We start from the raw sequence: 17,028 nt of genomic DNA on the forward strand, positions 1-17,028 counted from the left end.
GCAAAACAAAGTATGTTTTTCTTACTCAAGCACCAAAAACACGCAGGTGGAACTTGTTCCAGCTGCCCAGTAACTGGAGCTAGAATTTAACAAGTTACATTATCTTCATTTCAACAGCCATCCCTATACATCCTCCAACCATCTCTGGGCAATTCTGACACACTCAGCATCTGGTCCTGGTTCAGCCAAGTCCTTTACCAGCACCTGGAGCTAGGAGGCAGTGGAAGGCATGATCATCATCAAGGAAAAGCAACAGGAGAGACAGGTCTAGGTGACAAATTCTGCATTTCTTATGACAGGCACCAGCCACATTCCCTAAACAATAATAATACATAGATTGGAATTTTCAATCCTCCTATGGTCCATATAACATTCGTGATTTAGGAAACCTCCACAGCCAACGGGGCAGTAGAAATAAAGACAACGGAATAAACTTCATCTTTTTTATTCTGCAAAGCAATATGCACATCTTACAAACACAAAATTAATCTAGGAGAGAAATGTCATTTCCAAATCAGCTATTAACCATCATGCAACAAGACAAGTGAAATGTAAGAACAAAACAAACCAAAAAAGCCATCTTAACCCTACAATCACCTGCAGAGGGTTGAAAACCAAGGCTCAGATTTTCTAGGTAATGGCAAAGAAAAATGCAAAAGAAAATGGCAGCTTTCTAAGAACAAGAAAACACGTACAAATAGAATCAAAACTGATTCAAGTCATAGTTAAAAAGAAAAAGAAAACAAAAAAGGAAAGATCAATATGATCTGAACTTTAAGTTTTTACTCTTCTGTTTGGCTGCATTTAACTTGTGTAGACTGCGCCCAGGAACAATCCAATATTCCTCGGTATTGCAGCGTTCCAAGCCGATGGACACCCTTACCTCTGCGCTGCAAAACAGGGCTGCAAAGGGAGAAACTAAGGCCAAAAAATACAACCCTCTGACATTTTGTCTTTTGCATTTGTGTGTTGCAATCTTAGTATTTCTGGGTACTTCAATACAGGGGGTGACAAATTGCAAAGCAGGCTCTTTGAATTACCAAAGAGCAAAACCAGATTTAAAAAAAAAAAAAAAAAAAAATCTTATTTTTCACCAGCAGACTAAATTTTAGTTAGAACACTTGGAGTTTGATTTTTAATTTGCTGAAATGGAAAGGACTCAGCTTTGCTTTTTTTAAAGGGGTTACGTTATGTTGGGTGTTTTCTAGGTATTTCCAGAATTTGCAACGCCACCCCAATCTGCTTCCTATTCCTGCCTTTGGTCCCCAGATCAAGCCACCCTCGTAGGCAACTCTGTAAGTGGGTATTAATGCACAGGGCTGGGTAGGTGTGCATTAGGAACAGCTCAGACAGTTTTCATGAGGAGCCGTCTACCTGTTTTGACTTCACCGATTCATCCAGCGAAGCCGTATTAGCCCATAGCAGCATCAGGAGAAAACTGGAAGCTTCGTTTTATCCCTAAACTTCAAACTCGGCCATCTCTAAAGCTTTGCCTTAACATCCCTGGAGAAAAATGCATGTTAGTTAACACCACTTAAGTAACTGAAATCCTATTAAGGAAACATGTTCTGAAGGAAAGTGCGACTACTTTGCTTCAAATGCACTGAAGACTCGTGAACTTACTGAAGTCCCGTACATACAGACCAGTAGGGTACCATTCAATGGTGTCTACAGATAATAAACTAAGAATTTTAGGCCAACATAATCGAGACACTGAGATTTCGACTTGAGTTCCTTCTTTTGTGTAGTTTGGAGCGAAAGGAGGAGGGGGGAAAAAAGCATTTGTGTATGTGTGCAGACCTACAGTTTCTGACAAGAAAGCTGAAAGACAAGATGAAAGGTCAATTAAGGCAACCAGTGAGATTTTAAAAGCGGTGGTGGAAACATCTGCAGGAAAACTCTGACTCTGGACAATTGAGGCTACTCAATCAAAAAACCAGAAAGAAACAGCAAAAGCCAGAATGAGAAAGGGAGAAATGCACAGAATAAGAGCTCAGATTTAAGAATGGACACAGAGAACAGTGTGTGTTTTACTGTGGGGTTTCTTTGACCTTATCACAGCGGCCCCAGCGCTCTCCTTGCCGTCCTCCCCGAGTGGGCAGCGTCCGATGGCAATGGGACAAAGCCAATAAAGAAAGTCCCATTTCCAGCTGCCCTTCAGAGATGGACAGAGTCCCAAAGTGGAGCTCTGTAAAACACTACAGGATTTCCTTTCCTTTCATTATCTGCACTTGCCCAAGGCTGTGCAGAGCCCCAACAGACTGGTAATACAATACAGCTTTTTATTAAGCTTCACTTTCTAGAAAAAAAAAAAAAAAAGTTTAGAGAAAGCTGCTCAGCAGCAGAGAAGCACAATCCTGGTCTGAGGGCTGCGGATGGGAGGCCAAGTGGAAAGCGCTCCAGACAGTATCTCTGCTGACTGATTCCCTGGCGTTCAGCAAGCCAAATGAAAATTATATATATAAAAAAAAAATAATCCAACTTAGCACTTTTCAATAAGAAACATTTTAAGATGGGACTTCACTCATTTTTTTTTACTATGAATAAAAGCACAAGTTTGTCCTAAATACAGCACTATTAAAATGTGAATAAGTATTTCTTTTTCCAAAAAAAAAAAAAAAAAAAAAAAAAATCTAAAACGTTGATATCTTTTCTTGCAAGCAAGGAACAAATGGAAGAAAGTATCAGGCCACACAAACACACATTTAATTAATGTAGTAGATTGGTGGCTTTGGAAATGCAGTATTATATCAAAGGTGCATACTGTTTCAAACACACTGTACATATCATTGGGCAAAAAACAAAGATCTGTTGGTTTGTTTGAGACACTTGCAAAGGCATCTTAACCTGCCCAGATGCAGCTAGACAAAAATATCTTGCTCTGACTATATGTAGCCATATCACTAAACATATCTACACAAACATTCGGCTATGTCCACAGGTAAAGACTGAAAGTTTCCGGCCGCACTACAATGCGGAACAAGTGCATCACCTGACCTATTCTGAATATACTTTTATAAATATGTACAAATCAATTACAGGCACTTGAAATGTCTTTGGTTGGAATAAACCAACATTGCAAGATAATGTATTCACAGAGTGTTAAGACCCATTCTGGGTTCAGCAGGCAATGATTACGGTTCTCAGTCATTCTCAGTAAAAGGAGAGGATGGATTATGCTTCTGACAAAGCAACCTAAACAAAAGAAAAAGAAAACATTTAATTAAAGTCAGATTCTTCATCCTGTACCGGGGATATTCCTTATCTCCACACAGCTGGCATATCTGTCCTTGCCTTTTCAAAGAACCTTGAAAAGTCTGACTTGGAAAGGAAATCAAAGTAAGCCTGAAGGTGTTTTGTACTCAGCATAATCATTTTTTAAAAAACAAACAACACACAGAAACCAAAACAGCTTATACTACAAAATATCATTAAGATCAAAAGGTGGCAACATTAGCTTCCTGCTTCACAATTAAACACATTCACATTTAATCCTTCAAGAAAAGTGCAGGTCTCCAATGCAGTGTTGAATGACCGCTTCAGTAGCTTTGTCGTTGTTTTCGTTTAATTCTGATTAACAATTATTAGAAGCACGTATCATGTTTTATTCAAAGTTTTTGGTCTGTTGTGATAAAAGATAAATAAAACTACTCAATGCTATCTGTTCAATGCTTCATACAAACAGCGCAAGTAACATCAGAATTAGGGCAGAACAGCTGCATCATAGCACTTACTGAACTGCAATAATCCAGTTCCAAGGAATCTGAGGATCTACTAAGCACATATATGTATTTTGTAGCACCCGTCTGTACTGTCCACAATGAAACACCCATGTCTCTTTGAACAGGAATTAAATCTAAATCCCCAGAGATAAGAAAGAACAGTCTGTACTATGTAAAAAAGGAGGTTTTCTATGTTTTCTTATCAGAGTCAATATTTTGTTATTACACAGACTCACCTTTTCAGAGCAGAATTCTGTATTGCTTTGCCTCAGTTTGCTTGGTCTGCCTTTAATAACTGCATAGCAGAACATTGTAATCACCATCACAAAAAGAAAGTAACTGGTATGCATGAGATGCAGGTTTATAAGAGAGCGATCATCCTGCACAGAGAATTAAAACCATTTATTGACAATGCACCGTTAGTTGGCATTTTATATTAAAGCAATAACTATCAGATTAGGACAGAAATTACTTCGTGAATCAACTTTCTCCCCTTTACGCAGCTGGCACAGTAATGAAAGTGATTCCTAATTGTGGCATATAAACAGGCAAAACGTTCCTCATGTTAAAAATCTGCACAGGAGATCTCTTCCCATGTACTGACAGTGTCTTTTGTCAAATGATTTCAGAATATAAATGTGAGTTATTAAGAGCGGTGAGGCACGTGGAGATTACAGGAAGACCATCATGCCCACCAGGGAGAAAGCGTTTCCAACTCTGTCTCAACTCTTGCACTACATAATAAACCAGCACTGAATATGACTATTTTAGGACACAAACAGAACCATAGTCAATTAAAACAGAGCTAAGCACTTATTCGACATAACATATAAAAACACCGCGGCACTTACATCTGGAACTATAACAGTTAGTTTGGGGTTTAAAGCATGGTACACTTTTCCAATCGCTCCTTTGTAACACCAGAAAGGGTTATAGTCTTGCGCATATTTTGTATTAGAGTCCCTTGCGGTGGTAAAGATCTTGTACCAAAGTGTAGCGTTGCTGTATGTTTCAGGAACACAATGTGGTGGCTGACTGCAGAAAAACAGAAATAATTAGCACCCTAATTGCCGTTCTCTATGTTCAGTAAGGCGAACTTTTAGAACGGAGTCTTCTCAACAGCAGCGTAAAACACAGTTTGATTTTGGACATTCCAAAAACAACAACAAAAACCAAAGCTTAACCAAAAGAGTGTATAGAAACCATATGATCCCTATACTATGATTAGATTTAACTGCATGTTGTACCAGTAAGTCAACACCCCACAGCTTAATTAGGAAAACACGGGTTTTCATAAGGCTTCACGCATCACGTGAATCTATCTGGTGGTTCTCCAGGGTGTGCTGAATAGTGGCAGAGAATCTAGAGAAGACAAAGGGAAACTATTTTGATTAGAGGCCTGTACCTGCTGGGTGATGGTAGCAAAGCAGCATTTGGCTTATGCTGATCTCTCAGCCGCGAAGAGAATAAGAACCTTAGTGTCAAGCCTTGGCTCTCACACAAGGTAGTGAAACTAAATTACAGGGTATCTGTCCTAAATCTCCACAGATTCTTTTGTTTTGAGTGAAGTTTAAAATCACAGGTAGCACGCTGAACGGCAGGTAGGGGCCAGAAAAATCCATGGAAAAATCCAGTGTTGCTAAAAGCCAGCAAAAGTCTCAAGCCAGGGTTTTTACTGGGGGGAAACGAAGGCAGGTACATAAACTTCCACAGTCAACAATAATTTTCATCAGGAAGTAACTACCTCAGAGAACCAGCTGAGGAATGAATCACCTATTAACCAGTCTGTGATGGAGTGTTTAAAATGCACTTACACTGTGACGGGAAACACGTTGCTGGCTGCTGTGACAGTCATGCAGGTGGTGAACACGACCTGCTCGCAGTGGCCGTGCAGGACGCAGTCATCGGAATTCCAGGCAGCCGGCAGGGTGAACGTGATATTGATCTCCTCGTGGGATTCTCTGCCTTTGAGAAAGAGAGAAGAAAAGCTGGGTTTGGTTCACAAAAGTATCTGAACAACAATCACTAGGATAAGGACAACATGGAAACGACTAAGGCAGCAACCATAACCCTGAATCTGTCCCTTTGATGCCACCCAGGAGCTTTGCTATCAAAAAAGAGAGGAAAAAGAAAGTTTCAAAAAAACCAAACTAAACTAAAACCAACAACCACAAAAAACCCCAGCTGCTGGTCTTTCTAATCTCTCCTGCCCCCAGAAAAAGTGGGGTCATTAGGCTCCTTTCAGAAATTAAAACCTCACTATTTATAAGTGAACTCACGTGTGTTCAGAGAACTTTATTAGAAAGTAAAATCACAGATCTTTAGCCTTCTAAAGACTTGGTTCCACATTTGCTTTTTCCAACACTTACTTTTCAAATTGGAGATATTTGTGTAGACAAAAAGGTGCCAGCAGATATTGAACTGCAGATTAAATAGTGTATGTTAACTCCATGTGGATATATTAATACGGAAAGTAAATCCAGGCTACTGGAAATGGAACTTGCATTTGGTAGCTTTTAAAGCAATAACATAATAAAAACAACATAAAATACAGTAATACAGATTTACAGCTATGGCAAATGTCTCTTCACAGGTCTCTGAGGTTCAAGATACCTTCAGGCATCATAAAATGCAGCCCTGGCTAAAAACTAAAATTCAGCAAGGTCCTATTACCAATTTATACTAATTTTCTACAACCTCCTGTCAAAACTTACTGTCAGGGCAGTCACACAGCAGATCAGTCACTTCACACCACAGAAAGTGTAACCACCTTATTTGTTGCTGTTCCTGATATTAAAGCTTATTCATGTACAGATTTTAGATAAATTCTATATTTTTTAGACAACATGCTCCTTGACCTCTAATGTATTATATATACATTAATGCCTCTAAAATGTGAGTTAATGACTTGAAGATGTATCAGATAGAACTGAAGATAGTCACTGTAGAAGCTTTTGCTGCTTGGAATTTTGTTGGCTTAAAAATTACCTTCCATTGTCATTAGGTTAATCATTTAGAAATGCAAAACCTAATATTGGCAAACTTGCAGGTTCTTTTCCATTCTGAATGCAGGAAAAAGTTTCTTCTATTTTTATATAGGAATATACTCACTACAAATCTGGAAACACACATGTTCTAAGTAAAAGATTTCTCTCACCAATAATAAGCTGCAGAGTTTCTGATTAATTATACAGCTTTCATTCACGTTTATAAAGGTCATGTCTTCCGTACCTGAGAGCCCAATTTGGTGGCCAAAAACTGTGGAACTTAGATGTGTGACATTGCGAGAGTATCCGCCGAACGGTCGGAGCGGGTCCAGTGTCAAGGTGATGGTAACAGAGATGTTGATGGGACCAGAGTCCTCGAGAGTCTGCGGCGACTGTGTAGAAGATCTCGCCTGCCCGCTGGTCACGGTACTTTCCGGAGTCGTGGTATCATTGATGAGATGCTTTAAGGTTTCATTCTCAGATATACAGAAGTCCAAATCATTAAACCTCAGGAGGAAAGTATTCCAGTCCTTAAAACAAACGTGAAGATTTCCAGATTAGCGAATTCGCTGTTGGCTGCCGCTTCCCTAGAGCAGTGCAGACCTCGATACGTACCATCCCGCAGCTCCAAGCCATTTCGCAAAAATCACACGGCTCACAAAGCAAGGACAAATCCCACCACGACCATCTCAACAACGGGGCAAGGTGCTTACAAAAGTTCAATGTGCTAAATCGCAGCCACAGCCTGAGCGGTGCTCAGCACAGCAGAATAGGCTCCTTTAAACTACGGAAGGAACAGACTCACTGGTGCATTCTCACCACGCTCAGGGTATGAGCGGTTTCCAGCAAGGTTGCCCTCATTACACAATAGTGCTAGAGGAGATCAAAAGTGTCACAAACAAGCTGGCACAACAGAATGAGAAACAGAAAGGCCACAGGAGGGAAGAACCACGTCAGATGATCTGGCCTCATCCTCACACTAAAAAAAAAAAAAAGACTATTCGAACATTCACACCACAGCGTCTTTCCTTATTAAATCAGAGGCAAATATAAATGAAGACAAACTCCCACAAGACTCTGCACACTCCCATGAGAGGGTTCTTAGGGGGGAAAAAACCCCAACTCATTAGCTTTAGGCATGTTTTTCAAATTAGTACGCCCACTATTTAGCTCAGGAACTTTCTGTACCTACCTCTGTCATTTCTGGTGACTTGATCTCCTTGATTTTGAAGAAATAACCCAGTGTCAGAAAAGCTATTGCCATAGCGCTTACACTGATCATAAAGACCACAAGCGGAGGTCGACTGCTGATGTAAACCTTCAGGTTCTCCAACAGGTTTATGTTGAACATTATTCTGATTGTTCGCCTGAAAACACAGAATATCAGGACAGAGTGACTGGGCTGTGTGTGTCACAGGGAGGGGCTTGGTGGATCGCATACGGTGAAAGTTTGACAACAAAAAAATGGAATCACATACCAAAACAAGATTCAATTATACGACTCTGTGCTGTTCACTGAACACAGTATGCCTTAAATAAAGCGCAAATCAAAACACGCTTGACTTCACCTTCTCAGCACCTGCAACTGCCAGCTAGGAACGGATTTTAAGAAACGAGGACAACTTCTAGTGCAGCCAAATATCACTGACGAGCAATAAAACCAGCTCCTTTCCTTCCCCACACACCTAGACAGAATATACACTGCCACACGCTAATTCCAGTAATATTTGAATTCACCGAATTATGGTGCGGATGGAGTTGTAACACAGCCCATAGATCAAACTTTGCACATCCCGGCATACGCTTTCAAAACCGAGGCTGAAGCCTTAAAGATCCCTTTTCCCCATCCCTAGGGGAAGGACCAGCCCTTCAAAACGAGGTCTGAATAGCAGCCTGCATCATTTTAGGCTTCTGCATCAGGAATCCTGTGGTCAGAAACACCAAATTGGGGTGGAGGCTGGAAGACTCCTTTCTTTATTTGATTCTTGCGGGACCTAGAGAACTTTTGCTAGAGTCTGTAAACAAAGTGACCTTATGCATGCTGAGGAAACCTACTGAATCACAGTTTTTGCCTAAAATACTTTGACTCCCCTTCCGAATTTTCATTTGCAGAGCAGAAAGACCCAGACTAAGTTTACTGTATCACAATGTAAAGCAAACGGGGAAAAGGACGAGCTTTCAGACAAAGCCTTTTTCAGATCCCACAATGTACGATGATCACAACTTCCTTGTGCAGACTCGAGATTTCACTGGCAGAAATGTTATTCTTAACAGAAGGAATATTGACAAAACCTGCAAAACTACTGCAGAAAGGGGAAAATACAAATCACTGAGAAGAGACCGGAGATCCTGTGGCAATAACTCAACACTGAGTTGTGCGTTCTGACTTTCCCTGTCTCTTCCTCACACCTATTTGCTTCTCCTCGGTGAAATCTGCTGAAACAGGGCTCACTCCAGGGCACAGGGTCACGTCCTGGGTTTACTATTTTGCACCATCAACCAATTTTCATCCACTTTGCAAAGACGAGGAAAGCCGGCAACTTTTCATCAGCAAGAATGATTGGGCGCTGCAAACACCTCTTCGCAAAAATACAGAGTGTGGCTGAGAGCGGCAAGCGGAGCGCAGAGAAAGGACGGAGAGAAGGAGAAGAAAGGGTGATGATAAATGTGTACCTTACCAGAGTTTCTATCTTTATCCCAGACCAGCTGTGCTATGGCTAAACAAGCCAGTGAAGGTGTCGGGAGAAGGCAGGAATAGGATGGAAAGGGAGAGCTGGTGTGGGTGAGGACCATGCTGGGTTCAATCCACATTTCTGTACCTTCTGCCTCTCATCTTGCCTCCGGCAGCAAATTTCTTAAACGAGCCCTAGTTAAAAAACCCCCAACACTCCATCTAGAAACACTGGAGACACGTATTGAGATGGAAAACGATCAAAAGATAAACCGAAAGCTGAGTTGTACTCAGTGTTCCCGTCTGAATTTCCTTTCGAGAATCACGCCGCGGACGAAGGTTTTATTACAGCATTTCATCAAAGCCGAGTGTCACCCGCAGCACATCCAGCGCTGGGATCCCTTCTTACGGGGGCTTCCAACAGCGCCATTAGCATTCTTGTTTACTACAGGGTCTAAAATCAGCCATAAAACTGGATGCACCGACAAGCAGACATATACTAAATATTCGGACTAATATTTTTATGTAAGAGATCACCAGCTTTTAAGTGCCGGTTGCTTAATACGCTCCCATAACTCACCAGCTTTGAAAGCAATTAGGAAATGCCATAAGCTGCAATTTCTGAAGCGTAATATGCCTTTTGAGCATCTGTGAGAGAAAAGGGAACAACTGTGGATTTCAATACCGGAGCTGACATGAAAATAGCAAATGGACACGGTTAATGCAAACCAGAATGAGGAATTTTTCCACGCCGCTGCCTGAAGAACTGCTGATTTTTTTCTGAAATAAAGTGCTTAAATAACACTAGTTTTTCACGAACTTGTGAAGCAGATCGGTGCGTGTAAATCAAAACATATTCCCAGTAGATTGTAGGGATTCGGTTAATGGTCCACACACTTAAACTCCTCCTTTCTGTTAGGGCCCATTAGAAACACAACACAAACGCTATTGTAACTAACAACTTCCTCTGTGTAAATGAATAACCTAAAGAACATCACTTAAACTCTTATTTCTTTTTCACACCGTTTAAAAAAGAAACCGAACGCTATTACCTCCTGGCAGGTCAGGAAAGCAAGATCAGATTTCACTTTTTAGCTAAATAAATAATTTAGAAAGCGGCTCTAACAACCGCTGCGCGCCGCTCTCCGCTCCGGCCAAGCCTTTTAATCCTTATGCAATAAAAATCTCCACGGTCATCCTAACGAGGAGCTCAAGCACAACGGGAAGGATGAAAAGTGCCAGCCCGGAACATTGGGCACCAGCTCCAAAAGTAATTGTTCGGTTCGAGGTGCGCACGTCCCAGCGCCACGGTGGGGAGAGTTACAGCTGACGGTGCTCAGGAGAGACGTGCTCTTACATCAGCCCCCAAACGCCCCAAAATTCTGTTATCCAGTGAAAAAGATTAAAATGCTAAGGGACAGAAATACACGAGTTAATATGTCAGAGTCTCAGGCAAACACAGAATTGGGTAGCCATCTAAAAAGCGAGGAAATAGTCATTTATTCTACAATTCAAGAGAGTCTTCCTCCGCAACAGCTCAAGACCAAATACAGAAACCTTGAAGTAACTTTTCAAATTCTTCCTTATTTGTAGATGAGTTTAGAGAAGGTAACTTCTGAAACAGACCCATGGGTTTTTCAAGAATAAATTACAAATAAGGAAAACCTTGAAGTCTATTGCAAAGACCAAAAAGTCAACTAAATGAGTCATAGCAGAAGTATTAAATTCCCATTTGGGGGCTTAATATCAAATGAACTGAATTCCTAACAACAAGGAAAAAAAAGTGTGCTGTACTAAAGCAGGTATTAAAAGTAAAATCGCAGTTGCCAAAACGAAACAAAAAGAATTCTTTAAAGATCAAAGTAAATGTCTGACAATTTTTACGTGTATCGTGCCATAATGCCAACGACCGTCTTTCCACCAGAAAGCTGAAAATTGTGTAATTTCCTTACAAATATTTCCCCTTCTTGTTGTGCATGTAAGATGGTCACGGTGTAGAGGAGGAAAAACATTTTTGGGGGTGGAAAAATAAAAAAACATCAATGAAATATCTTAAGGAAGAAAATTTGGGATGGAAGGGCAGCAGGCAGCACTAACCCATCCCAACAGCACCCCATCAACACCTCATATTTCCTAAGCCTGAACCTCTTATTGCGAATAATAGCATTTAATCATAACTGTGCTGCTCAGTTTATTTATAAATCATGTTTTCAAAGATGTCTCATTACCAGCTGTACAATGGGAGTTAGGAAATGGGTCACAACAGGGTTAACCACTTTGAAAGAAAATAATGTTACGTGCCAGAAAAACAGCCATACACACAAATCAACCGAACTGTGATTTTCCTAGCAAACCATCCATAAATAACATGCAAACAAAGAAATGGTGCTGATCTCAAACTTAAGTGTTCTCATTTGAGAACAGTCAACAGTAGCAGGTGCCAAAAATATCTTTAATTTGGTTATCTTCTCATCAAACCGAACCTGATGTCTAATACCTAAAACACTAAAAGAGTAAAGCAAAATAGATCACAGTTGTGTTAACTGTGAAGCTGCTTATTAAAGTACAAAAGATACAAAATGGTCTGTCACAGCTTTATAAAGACTAATTATTAATAAGAATGTCTGTATCTCTAATCTAATATCACCAGCCTATCAAAAGTAACCTCACCTAATCTTACAACTGAAAATAAGCCTCTGCTGGTTCTCACAGCAGCAGCAATTATTATCCTCTCTCCTTTTTTTAAGGGAAAGAAAACAGGATAAAAATTAAACAGAAGCTTCTAAACTCACCAGAAGGCTGCCCTTTCATGCCCTCAAATGACCTATTAATTTGTACTACACGAACTACCAAGAGCTTTTACAGTCAATTTCTTTCAGGAATTAGGGAAATCTAATCAATTATTTTTCTTCAAATCTTTCACAACATAATACTTATCATAAAACATGCAGTTGGGAGGAAAAGAGGGGCTTCCAACTAATTTTAGAAGAAGATTCACTTTACCACAATGATATCTACAGAAAAAAAAGAGGGCGCCAGTATCTGCAGCCGCTTAAGTTCGTCTTTTTAGGAAGAGCCTGCGGGATGAAATGGTGCAAGCTCGGCCCTTGGAAGGGCAGGAGGGCTGAGTCCTGGAGGAATGAAGGAGGAGAACCCTCCAGAGCAGAGCACTTCATCTGGCCAGCGGATCCTCTTCCCTTCTTCTGCCCTTCACTTTAAAAAAAACAAGACAAAGTGAACAGACGCACAGTAAGTGCCATCGATCTTCTTCACAAAGTCGGGGAGAGAAGCAATCGGGACTTGGGGAGGAAGAAATCTGATGGAAACGTCACCTCGGATCCTTCACTGCAACCAAATCCAGCCGGAGCAGCAGCCAGATGTGCAGCAGCTGCCTCGGACCGTGCGAGGAGAATGTACCCAAAGCGGGAGATAATTGCGAATCGTCTCACATCATCTCACACTCACTACAGTTTTCTGAGCTATTTTATCCTATAAATGTGTTTACTGATTTTAAAAAAAAACAAAACCAAAAAAACCCCCAAACCCAAACCAAACAACACAAAACCAAAAACAAACACCGACAATATTTTCCTAGAATCTGGAAGCAGAATGCATGGCAGGAAAATAGCCTGGTCCTTTGTATGTGCAAAGAGCACAGAGAAGCGACGCTGCGGAGCATGGAACGGAGCGAGAACATCACCTGCTGAAAAGGAGATGCTTTCCTCCTGTTATTCAGGTAACAGGGTCAGTCGGGAAGCAGATTTTAACAAAAACCTGAGAGCCCAGGGACTTGTAAGAACAGAACGACTCAAAATGCTTCACCAGATGATCCTTTCGGTCCCTTCCAACGTGGTACATCATGATTCTATGCTACTCACTTCAAATGTTTATTTTCACCTCTCAAAACACGCTTCAAAGCATAATTAAGCATTTCAACATCCCAAGAGCTACATAAACAGCAAACATTTCAGTTCTACCCACAAAGCAAAGCCAAGGAAAAGGAGTAATTTGGTCAGAGTTATAGTAAATTTTAAGGATCAAATCGATACCGAATTTCAAAGGCTCAAAGGTTCCTGATTGTAACTCTTGTTAAAGATGGAAAACTTACAATAATAAGTAGATGAGTTAAAAAATAAAATTGGAAAGTTTGTGGATCAGACATTACTTAATCTGCGTAAACAAAGTAACCAGCTACTTAACAGCCCTTCCCAACAAACGTGTGTTGTAGCTCAAAATGTCTGTGGTGGATTTAACACTAGGTCCTGTGACAGTAAAATCGATTTTCATTTACCATTTAAATAGATATTTATGCACCAACACACAAATGCAAACAAGTTCCAAATACTTTTTTAAAAAATGCTAAGAGTTTTTAAAAATTGAAAAAACAGAAAACGTTAGAAAATATTTAAGCCAGAAAATATAAATGATGTGAGGAAAGTCTTATTTCACTGGTCCAATGAACCCCAAATTCTGACTTTTGTTAAAAGGGAAAAACACAATTTAAAATGTAGCCAGCTGCAAAATGAAAGCAAACCGAACCTCTGGCTGAAAATAGACGGTTTGCGGCTAAACTTCAAAAAGTCAGCCCTGTTTGCCAAGAGAACCTGTGCCATGGAAAAGAGGACACGCTTTCAATACACAAGTTCTCTCTTGGGCATTTTTAAAACCTTCCAACTTTCACAAGTCAAAGTCATGATTTATAACGTGACATCACGATCTAGATCATACGGACTACAGTAAAACGCACAACATTAAAGGCTTTGAAGTTGTATTAAAAAATGCTATTCTGGTTACTGCGGATTAGCATGAGAGCCTGGGAGAGGAAGGCAAAAGTAAAATGATTTGGTTTTATAGGACCTGTTGAAGTTCCATGAGAAATCAAATTCTGCATAGACTGTTACCAAACAAACGCTGTTCACAGAAAGGCTTTACTCAACAAGTATGGAAAGTCTCACTAACAGTTTAATAATCAGAAACTGGCTTAGTGACCAATTTAAAGAGGTTAATCGTTGACTTCATTAAGGCTGCCCATTAAGGAACTCGGTACAGAATTCAGCTGTGTAAGTACAGAAAAATGCCAGAAAAAGGCTCTTCAGACTGTTTGTAATGACAACTATTGCTTGTAATGAGAACGGTGAGGCGGCTGAGACAGACGCACACACAGCGTGAATCATAAGCAGAAAATGCGACGAGTTGAGGAAATGGCAGCTTTGGATAAAACGGCAAAATAAGAGTTGCGGATGTAGAAAGAAGGTAACGCTGGCTGTGAGAGGAGGAAAACAGCCGGCGGGTGCTAGTGAGAGAGAAAATCAAACAGCAGCAGAAGTGACTGAAGTACAGGACTCGGGCAATAAGTGAAATAGCGAGGATTTGGCAATAATATTACCACATCTCTATACTTCACCCCCACGGGTCAAAAGAAATAGGACTTTAATTTGCTTAGCCCAAACTCACATAGGTAAGTGGAGTCTCCATTTTACAGATAATTAACAAAACCCAACATGCCCGGGCATATGTAAGTTTTCTTCCGAAAAAGAACCTGAGTTTGGAGCCCTGGGAACCAGCTTCATTCACAGGTCAGAATGTTCTCAAAAAAGTGAAACCCTCAACACAGACATGCTGTTGGCAAGAGGAGATTTGGGAAAAGCAAAAAAATGCTGACACCAACGAGTTTCATTAATACTTAGTTTAGGGCTCATTTAATAGAACAGCTTCATTTCTATAAAAATGATGCCATTTAATAAAACAATAAAGATGATCACTCTGCAGGAACATACGGCCAGGGGTGACGGACGTGCCAGTCTCCTGCTTCTTGCCAGGGGACAAGGACACCAAGGTCTGTCTGTGCCTTCAGATGCTCCTCTCCATGACCGAGCACACTGTCTACTTTGTATTATCAGGCAGCATTTCAAGTTCTTGTCTTTCAAGTGGGAAAGAAGAAACACATTCCAGTGGCCCTGAGCCACTCCTCAAATCACAGGAGGTAACAAAGCTACTAAGGTCCTAAATCCTCTTTGATGGGACTAAATCTAAGGTCAAAGAGCATCCGTCTGGCAGGGACAATTCAATATGATCTCTGCTCAGGCTGCCTACAAAAGTTGTCCCCTCCCCTGCGAACACCTACTGATCAGAAATTGGATTTCAGCCATCAGCTTATTCCCAGAGGCCGGAGGAAACGCGGGTGGATGGAAGTGGCAGCAGCTCACTAGATGAACCTAGAACCATTTCGTACGTCCAACCTAGAAGCAAAAGGTTTAGTACGTATTTCCTATCACTCAACCGCTAATAAAAACGCATTAATAATTTACCACAAAAGATCTCATGATATCATGATATGCTTCCAACTACAAAACTTCTCAGTAGTTCGATGAGGATATTAATCCTTAATGAATTCTTATCTCAAGGTTTGTCTAACAGAGCAAATTTACCCATATCATTATATGCTAGAGCTAATCACGCAAATAGATTTCCCCAAAGACAAGCCCTTAAAAAACAAACAAAGGGGAAAAAACCCCAAAGCAGCAGTTGTGCTGTAATGGTTGTGTCCCTTATCAGGCAGGAATGTTGCCCAGGGTGTCCACAGCTGTGATTACGATACACGGTTCAAACCGAACGTCAGGTTTCTAGCGGCCATGCTCTAGGCACGATAAACCCGAAAATCTGTTACGGAAAACGTTACAGCGTCTTTAGATGTAAGTTAAATCAAAAAAGCAAAAGGCGATAGAATATAGATATGGAGCGAATAGAAAAAAAAAGAAAAGGGGGAAAAAAAGAATCACTATTCATAAGTTATTTTGAAACTGAAATTACTGCTACCAGAAATACTCTTTCTCACTATTTTTCCCTGACACGATGCCACACATACATAGTTCAAGCTAACAGCCTTTCAAAATATTTTTTTTTAGCCAATAATAAAGTAAAACTAACCGTAAATTGTAGCGGCCGAGCCCGGCGAGCCCCGCGCCTCGCACACCGAGCCCTGAGGCAGAGCCCGGCCCGGCCGCTCTGCCCCGCAACGGGCAGGGCCCCGGCGGCTCCACGGCGCTTTCCCCGCTTACACAACCGTCACCGGAGCAACCCAGCGCCCCGCCGGCGGCATCCCGGCCCGGAGGGACCCGCCGGCCGGAGCGCCCCCCGCCCCCGTCCCCATCTTACCAGCGCCTGAGGCGGGGAAGAGGCCCCCGGGCCGGGCGGGTGGGGGCCCGGAGGCAGCGGCGGGGCTCAGAGGCGGCGCGGCTGCCGTGCGGGCGGGCTCTGCACCATCCTCCTGCCCTGGCGGGGCTACCGGGACATGCCGGAGGGCGGCGGGGTGGGGAGGCCGCTGCCGGCGCCGCTGCCCGGACACCCGCCTCCTCCGCCGCTTCCGGGGACGCAGCCGTAACCTCTCACCCGGGTCGGGCCGTGCGGACGGTGGCGCGGGGGGGACAAAATTGCGGCGGCGCCAGCGACGCGCGGCGCGGCCCCCGCCCGCGGGCGGAGCCCCAGCCAGCCCGGAGCCACAGCGGCCCCGGCGCCGCCGCCGCTTCGGCCCCGCCGGCCGGTCGAGCTCGCTGCCGCAGCGGGAACGGCTGCGAAGCGCTCAGGGCTCGGGTCGTCCCGCCCTCGTTGTCTCCTCAGGCCGGGGGTGCAGCCCCAGCAGCGGCACTTC

The 17,028-nt window shown here is 42.2% G+C and overlaps 1 protein-coding gene across 1 annotated transcript; it reads right to left on the reverse strand.

Annotated features, from left to right (window-relative positions):
* Positions 1 to 429: 429 nt before the first annotated feature.
* On the reverse strand, positions 430 to 16,741 carry TMEM248 (transmembrane protein 248). The gene is made up of 7 exons (XM_065647120.1): positions 16,536 to 16,741; positions 7,902 to 8,076; positions 6,954 to 7,239; positions 5,537 to 5,687; positions 4,574 to 4,757; positions 3,959 to 4,102; positions 430 to 3,195 (listed from the first exon to the last, which is right to left on the reverse strand). The coding sequence occupies exons 2-7, from the start codon at positions 8,058 to 8,060 to the stop codon at positions 3,175 to 3,177; spliced, it is 945 nt and encodes a 314-aa protein (XP_065503192.1). The 5' UTR covers positions 8,061 to 8,076; positions 16,536 to 16,741; the 3' UTR covers positions 430 to 3,174.
* Positions 16,742 to 17,028: the final 287 nt, after the last annotated feature.

The sequence above is a fragment of the Caloenas nicobarica genome, chromosome 17, assembly GCF_036013445.1.
Source record: "Caloenas nicobarica isolate bCalNic1 chromosome 17, bCalNic1.hap1, whole genome shotgun sequence".
Classification (NCBI taxonomy): domain Eukaryota; kingdom Metazoa; phylum Chordata; class Aves; order Columbiformes; family Columbidae; genus Caloenas; species Caloenas nicobarica.

Bases quoted from the DNA above. Each gene is read 5' to 3' on its own strand.
- TMEM248 (XM_065647120.1), bottom strand. From the start codon at position 8,060: ATGTTCAACATAAACCTGTTGGAGAACCTGAAGGTTTACATCAGCAGT. The intron at 4,103-4,573 runs GTAAGTGCCGCG...TTCTCTGTGCAG, and splicing joins TAACTGTTATAGTTCCAGAT to GATGATCGCTCTCTTATAAA. The intron at 3,196-3,958 runs GTGAGTCTGTGT...TCTTTTGTTTAG, and splicing joins CAGAATTCTGCTCTGAAAAG to GTTGCTTTGTCAGAAGCATA.